The 8,271-nt window shown below is 34.9% G+C and overlaps 1 protein-coding gene across 1 annotated transcript; it reads right to left on the bottom strand.

Annotated features, from left to right (window-relative positions):
• Positions 1–481: 481 nt before the first annotated feature.
• LOC136233929 (putative pentatricopeptide repeat-containing protein At1g13630) lies at positions 482–6,323 on the bottom strand. Its single transcript, XM_066023664.1, has 6 exons — positions 5,654–6,323; positions 3,201–5,345; positions 2,640–2,953; positions 2,350–2,468; positions 1,052–1,258; positions 482–965 (listed from the first exon to the last, which is right to left on the bottom strand). The coding sequence occupies exons 1-2, from the start codon at positions 6,099–6,101 to the stop codon at positions 3,292–3,294; spliced, it is 2,502 nt and encodes an 833-aa protein (XP_065879736.1). The 5' UTR covers positions 6,102–6,323; the 3' UTR covers positions 482–965; positions 1,052–1,258; positions 2,350–2,468; positions 2,640–2,953; positions 3,201–3,291.
• Between the last annotated feature and the right edge of the window lie 1,948 nt (positions 6,324–8,271).

Genomic DNA, 8,271 nt, shown 5'->3' with positions numbered 1-8,271 from the left:
TATTTTTGTATACAGTCCCTGGAACTACAACTAAAAAACTAAATTGCGCATGTAATGTAATAGATTAGCATAGTTCATTGTCTAGCCCATTATAAATGCAAACATATACAGGTGCAAACACAGCAATAGATTTGCTTCAGAATGAATTAAAAGCTCTTCTTAACAAATCATGTATTGATTCATTTGTACAATGCTCAAACTTCACCATTTCAAATTGTGAATTGATGGTTCAGACAAGACATATCCTAAATTGGAACATCTTCACTACCATTGTAATTCATAACCTTGAAAACATCAATAGTAACCAACATTGTCAGTATATGAATATAAATGTGGACCCCTATTGTCAACAAAATATAGGTCCTGCTGGTTTTCTATTAGCAGTGGATTCTGACATAAACTATAAAATCAAAACAATTGAGGATTATGAATGAATGCCTAAATCCAATTATCAAAACAATAAATGCAAAATCTCATTATGGATTCTTTAACTCTTCTTATTCCTTTCTAAACAGTTGTAGACTGGACATACAACCTAACCCCTTTTATCATTAACCAACAACTGAAACCAAGTGTATTAACCAACCAAATTTACATAACGACTCAAAAAATGAAAACTAGAAGAAAATCTCTTCTAACAACTTGGTCTTCTCATCATTATTGTTTTTACTTTTACATAATTCAAATACAACATATTAGCATGGGATACCATAAAATTGCATACCTGCATCTTATATGCTTAAGCTTTTTTTGTAAATAGAAGTTCCAGAAGCTGCAAGTTCCAGGCAATTAGGCTGAAACAAGCTGAATAACCTTCCCAGCAATGTATATCGACAACTCACTAAAGCAATAGCTTTCCTAGATCTTATTACTGTGTGTAGAATAAGCTGAAGATGAGATGCTTTCCCTTATCAGGCACAAAGCTTGGTTTGGAATTCAGCAAGAATTTCTGTATCTTTTTATCCCTGTGATAATACGAAAACTATGAGTTACCATCACATGGAAATATGAAAATCCAGTTGGTACTAAGCAGATAGCAGAATACTATCACCATGTTTTTGCTTTCTTCCATGCCTTCTAAAGCCTAGTAATAACCTGAGTAGATAAACACAGAGCTAGGCAGTTGGAATTGCAAGCCTGGACACTTAGAGAATAATCTGTCTTTGAAGACCTTAACAGCTTGATGGATGAAATGAAAACTTGCATTCTATGTGTTGAATGGCATTCAACAAAAAAACTGCCACCCATATTATGTAATCTGTAATCAAATGCAATCTAGATATCAGATCATTGTCAGTTTAAATACCACATTATTGTGTGGGCATTTTGCTTAAGCAGGATTCCAACTAGTTTGAGGTGTCCTCTGAAGCCATGTGTTTTCACATATGTATGATTGGAGAAAGGCATAACATGATTTCAAAGTATTATGTAACTAATTAAAAGGGTAAATTTTATCTATGGCCCTTGAACTTAGGCACTAAACTTCACTTAGCTTTTAAACTTCAATTTATCACTAATAAATAGTGGGACACTCTCCCTAATTTTTGTATAATCTTTGTGTCAGATGACATTTTAGGCCTCCCTCAGTATAGGTTTACTTAATCTCCTGTTTTCAGGTTGTTTGTATAACTTTTTAATTGGTTGTTTTCTTTATTTTGGGCCCGGTTTGGTTTTGGTTTTGGTTTTTTCTGTTCATGCCAATCTGTTGGGGTGTTCAGAGTTTCCTTCTCCTTTCCGGCCTCCATCTTTAATTTAAAAAAAAATATTATCACTTATAAATACATTTTAACCTATATAAACATAAAATACAAGTAAATTTAGTAAAAATTGTGCAACACCTTATATAATTTCACTTTACAATTTTAATTGAGTTTTTAATCCCTTCAAATTATCTAAAATCAGATTTCAACTAAATTCTTTAATTTATTCTCAAATTGTTAGTATTTTTCAAAATCAGAAAAATTTAAAATCTTAATTAAAAGAAAATAAAAATAAGAAAAATTCAAAATCTTAACTAAAAATGTGCACAATATTTTTTCAATGATATTTTGGTCAAATTTTTACTGAATTTTGGCCAAAAGTATATTTTAAGATCCATCTATATACTATATAAGTTTAGGTATTGTTACATTTCATTTATACAAGTTCAAGTATTTTAATATGACATGTATAAAAGTTCAAGTATGTTATACTACATGAGTTCAAGTATTTTTAAGAGTAAATTGAAGTCTAGGGACTAAAATAAGATCCAATTCTAAGTTTAAGGGCCATGGATTAAATCACCACTAAATAAATAGCACTATTTCTCACAACTTGAAAAGGCATCAGTAATCCTCAGTTGCTACTGACCGCTATTAGCATAGGAGAAAGATTGATACTGAAAATGGTCACCAAAATTGCCTTAGTTCTCTGTAGTTGAGCGATTAGGCAAACAGCCAAAATCATGAAGATCGGAGATCACCATGTTCCTGACACCCAAAAGAGACCAATTATGCATTCATTATAACATGAAGACCAAACTTCTTTAGTTCATTTTATACTGAATTACTCTGGAGGAGAAATTCTTTACTGTAAAAAGAGAAATACAGTAATATTTTTCCGTCATTGAATAAAATGTTCCTCAGTAGCATTTTGCTCACCTTATTCCATTTGTGGTAGCAATAATAAGTATAAACTACTCTTCTGAAGATATATAATCGAAGAAAGAGAATGCCACAGATATGAGCCAGTGCTTGCCACCTTTTTATCCTGCCTAAGATCATATACAGGCATTCTATGAAATTTTCACTCTTTGACTGGCAGCAGGTACTATAATGATCCACCAGGAGATAGAGTTGAGGTTCATATTAGATGGACCAAATGCCAGACTGAAGGATGCTTCCAAAATACTCATCCTTTGAAGTTCCATAAAGAGTATATCTGACCTGCTTCTTCATGCACAATGTAATTCCCCCTACAAAAATGAAGTTTCTGAAACTTATGTACAGTATTAAGAGAAAGCAAGTGTGAAACAACATAAATTTGTCCAGGCATTTATGAATGTTTTGACAAAATCTTATCTACTGAATCAGCTAGAAAAGAAAGAACTGCCATGGGAAAGTTGTTAGGCTTTAAATTGTCGATTTTATGAACAGGATTTTAAATTGAATCCATAACTCACAGATACATGCAAGAATGTGAAGTTTTTTTGCATTCCATACCTCATATACAAGCAAACACCGAATATTCAAGATAATCCATCAGAAACGTCTTAGCATTTGATGCAATGCAGGAAGAATACTTTTCCATTGACTAATAATGGAGAAAACCAATTTTGATCATCTCAGCCATTAATTCAAACTCATAATTGAGATGGCCACCTCGTTGGAAGGCATTAAGCATCATTTGACAAATTTCTTGATCAGGATAGACACCATCAGATAGCATCATGCAGAAAAAGTACTTGGCTTCAGTTAATAGACATCGTTTGCATAATCTGCTAATTACAGCATTATAATCTTTAATTGAGACTTCAAACCCCTTTTCCACCATTTGACGAAAGTACATCGCTGCTCTATCAATATCCCCTTTGGCACAATGTGCCTTGACTATTGTACTGTAAGCGACTTTATTCAGATTAATATTTTGATCCTGGAGAGAAGCCACCAAGCAGTCAGCATCCTTTAGATCACCATATATACAGAGACCATTGATGAGGATATTGTATGTGGCTTCTGTAGGGTTAAGATTACGCAGCAACATTTTCTCAAATAGTTGAGATGCCTTTCTCAGGTTCCTGGCCTTGCAAAATGCTTGGATGATGGTATTATAGGTGATTTGATCTGGAGTTAGACCCTTAGCATGCATGTTTTCAAGAACTTGGCAAGATTCTTGCAACATCCACTTTTTGCAAAGTCCTTTGATTATTACAGAGTATGTGACATGAGTTGGTTCTATAGCTTTTGTCTCCATTTCTGAGAGCAACTCAAGTACATTCCACATTTCACCTTCTTCACAGTATGCATTCATAAGGGTGGTATAAGTCACTGCACTTGGCTCCAGTCCATGCAGCTTGATAGTATCAAACACCCTTCTAGCCTCAGCTACATTTTTTATTTTGCATAATCCATAAATAAGAGAATTGAAAGTAACTGTTGTAGGAGATATCCCTTTCTTGCCTATTTGTTTGTATAATTTTATAGCCTCCCAAGTAGCACCAAGTTTCACATATTTATCGATCATTATATTATACAACACAACATCAAGTGTCAAGTTGTTGCTTATCAAAGAATCGAAGTACATTCTAGCCTCTGTTATCACTCCTTTGTCACAAAGACCCATCAAAATAGCTTTGTATGCAAAAGTATTTGAAAGAATTCCATTTGCGTGCATTTCATCACATAGTTGGATAGCCTGTTTGACTTCTCCTCTCTTGCACAAACCATGAATGAGGATGGAATATGTTATGAGATCTGGTTGCAAGCCACTGGCTTTTATTTCACAATGTAAACTCAATGCTTCATCGACCTGTCCACTTTTACACAAGCTGCTAAGCAAAACTGAGTATGAGATGATACTCAATTTAAAACCCTGTAAATTCATTTCTTTATGCAACTTCAATGCTTCCTCAATATTGCCTATATGGCAATGCCCATACATAAGTATGGTACATGTAACAAGATCTGGGCTAAGCCCCTTAGTTAGCATCATCTGAATGATCTCCCATGCACCACTCATCAAACCAAGTAAACAAAACCCTTGGACAAGAATGTTGTAAGTTACTATATCAGGCTGGACCCCATGCTTTTCCATATCATTTGCTAAATCCAAAGCTTCTTCCATTGAACCAGCTATGCATAAACCATGAATAAGAATATTATAGCTGTATGCATTAGGAAGAAGTCCCCACTTGAACATCATACAGAAAAACGATTTTGCAACATCTACAAATCCCAATTTGCAGTAACTTGATATGATGGTATTGAATGAAACAACAGAAGGTCCACGTTCCCCCTGTTCCTCATCTCGTAAGAATAAAACTGCATCTTTAAATCTAGACTGCCTGCATAGGCCATTTACAACTATGGAACTAGTGTACTCACTCTGAGAGGTGCCACTAACTTTGATATAATTATACACATCCCACATGATATTACTCTGCCTCAGATTGTACAACAGATTGTCATAGGTTTGTATTGAAGCACTGAAGTTCAGGTCTTTCATCTTCAGAAGAACAAAGAGGGCATCATGAACCATTTCAGATCTCGAATAAGCACAAGCCAACATATCCCAGACAATATTACTTGAATCCCAACTCCTTAAGTCACTCAACAAAATCTCACAAAGCACAGGAGCTGAGCCAGAGCCTAACAGAAATCACACCAAATCTATATAAACAACAAAGTGAGCAACATTTAAAAAATTTCAAAACCCGAAAGCAAATGAATCAAACACATTCATTATAATGCTTATCATCAGGAACTAAGTAAATATTCACAAGATATGAATGACAATACATTTTTATGAGCTCAAGGAAACATCAATCCTATAATACGCAACTATGATATTCACATAATAAAGAACTTATTGTTCAAAATAACCGAAAACAGAACAGATAAAAAGAATTCCATTTTGTCTCCTCCCCCTACATATAAATATGAAGTAGTAAACAAACCTTCTTCTAGGAGCATTTGGTCTAAAAACCATCGCAACTCTTCCAAACGCCTCTTTCTCGCCAGCGCATGTGACATAACAAGCCTTGAAGTCCTCGAGTGTTGGAATCCAAATTCATTCCTCAAATAATCAAAGAAATTCATTGCATAATCCGCATTCTCAATGCCCAAAGACCCCATGATTTGATCAACCTGATAATTATTCAGCATCGAAATCAGGTTTTTAAAGTTATACCCACTGATAAATCTACTAAAGCCCAAGCACTTGAAGCCAAATAGAATCACGTTAACAGGGTCTCCAGCGTCTTGAACATCGGAAGTGGTAGTAAGTTGGTCAGCAAGACTGGCAGCGGTGGAGACAGCAGATTTTGAGATTATGAAAGTAGAGCTAGAGGCAAGAATTTGAGACTTTAAAGCAAACTGGAGGGGATTTCTCCATTTGCCAAGCATGGAAAAGGAGTTCAGGGGAAGTTGGCGTTTTAGTTTGTTTGTTGAGAAATATTTGAGGAAAAGTGGGAGCTCGAGACATGCATAGAGAGAACAAAACACACAAGATTAGGGCTGTAGAGAACCGTTGATTTTCCCGGCAATTTTGAAGACTGCCGAAGTAAACAAGTAATGAGAGTGTCAGAGAGGGTTTAAGGGTTTAGTACGGCGATTATGCGATCTTGTCATTGTATTTGGTCCCTTGGCATTAGATAGTTAGTTCGAAGGGGATATTTGTTAGAAAGCATACGTGTGTGATGGGATAGTGATAAAAAAACACGAGTAAAATGATTTCGTGTTTGTTTGGAAGATAGAAGAGTGAGATAGATGAAAGATAAGTCTATTATCCCTCAAATGGTACACTTAGGAGTGGGTGGTATAAGAAGGTGGGATAAGCTCATGCGATTTTAATATGATGAAAAAATCTATCTTATACCTCAAATTAATATTATGTAGTTTAAATAAGATAAAAATAGTAAAATGTATTATTTTAGTTCTATCTCTATCTCACATACCAAACATTGAATAATAATTCTCGACTATCATTTTAAATAAACTCCTGCGATTTTAATATGATGGAAAATGTCATCTTATACCTCAAATTAATATTATGTAGTTTAAAGAAAGTTAAAATACTAAAATGTATTATTTTATCTCTATCTCTATCACACATACCAAACATTGAATAATAATTCTCGACTATCATATTTTTATCCTTATTTCAACCATTTATCTTGGGTATTGCTATATACCGTACCCAAAATTGCTAGCACCGTCCCCATTTGACAATTTTGCCCTTGCCATAAAAATGTTGTCAAAATTGAGAAAAAAAAATTTTGAGAGAAAATTTTGAATTTAGCCTAAACGGATGCGGCATACCGTCCGACCTATGGTCGGAACGGATGCGGCGTCCGTTCCACCATGGGTTGGGTGGTACGCCGCAACCGTTCCCGCCATAGGTCGGACGGTATGCGGCACCCGTTCCGGCCATGGTTGGAACGGATGCGGCATCCGTTCCACCATGGGTCGGGTGGTACGCCGCATCCATTCCCACCATGGGTCGGGTTGTATGATGCATCCGTTTAGGCCAAATTTTGAAATATACAAAATCGTAAAAATTTTAGTGACGAAAAATACTAAATCATTCAATTTTTTGTGAGGACAAATTAAAAATTCTTCTATTTTTTGTGACGAAAAATGCAAAATCGTCATGAAAAATATGTATTATTTTCATGAGTTCTTTGATAAAAAAAATATAAATCTTAATGTTTCCGACTCGTAATCATCCATTTTTGAGGTTCCAATTGTCACATATCAATTATTTTCATAATTTTAATTATTGTTGTTCGGGTTTATGATTTTGGAGAGAAAATGCAAGGAAGGTAGAGAGGATTTGAGCAAATTCCATTTTCTTGTTTCAAAAAGTGAGGAGGACAAATATGTCCAAAATGGGCGGTGGACCGGAATTTGGGTGCGGTATATAGCAGCTCACTTTATCTTTATCATTATCTCAACATTTATCTTATCTCTTATCCCAATAGAATATCAAACGCCTCATAAGAGCATCGGCAATGGTTGGTATGTAACAACCATTGTAAGTTATGTAGGTTAAGTAACAATGTGTAGTAACTTCCTACTAGAAGGGATTAATTTTTTAAAAAATTTTGGGGTCAAAAAAATATATTAATTAATAATAGGTATTGAAACTATAATTTTACTTCCACTTTTACTTGTAAAAGAGACAACTTTTTACACCATATGAAGAAGCTTCACTTGCTGTTTGTGGCGCGTGTATTACACGCTCCAGATACAGCCAACGAGGTTCCTTCGTGTGTGTAAAAAGCTGTAGTAAAAAAAGAAAAAAATTTATTAAGAAGAAAGAGAAAGTCTTGTTACTTAAGTTGATTACTATACCTAGCCCCAATTTTCCACCATCAGTGCCGGAAAAAGACGATAGTGCCCCTTACCAAAAATTTGGAAAACCCTAAACTCTCCCAACTCTCTCAAACTCATTTCTTTCCGAAATCCTTGATTACACGTGTAATGGCGAGCAATCCGTCATCCCTGGGAAAAGACGAGAACGACCAATCTGTTGAAGTCGATGTATATTTCCGTTTAAGAATTTCTGATTACG

This window comes from Euphorbia lathyris, chromosome 1 (genome assembly GCF_963576675.1).
Source record: "Euphorbia lathyris chromosome 1, ddEupLath1.1, whole genome shotgun sequence".
In the NCBI taxonomy this organism is placed as follows: domain Eukaryota; kingdom Viridiplantae; phylum Streptophyta; class Magnoliopsida; order Malpighiales; family Euphorbiaceae; genus Euphorbia; species Euphorbia lathyris.
Note: the sequence above shows the minus strand (reverse complement) of the source record. Positions and strands in the feature narration are given on the sequence as shown.

Bases quoted from the DNA above. Each gene is read 5' to 3' on its own strand.
- LOC136233929 (XM_066023664.1), bottom strand. From the start codon at position 6,101: ATGCTTGGCAAATGGAGAAATCCCCTCCAGTTTGCTTTAAAGTCTCAA. The intron at 5,346-5,653 runs GTTTGTTTACTA...GATTTCTGTTAG, and splicing joins CCAAATGCTCCTAGAAGAAG to GCTCTGGCTCAGCTCCTGTG.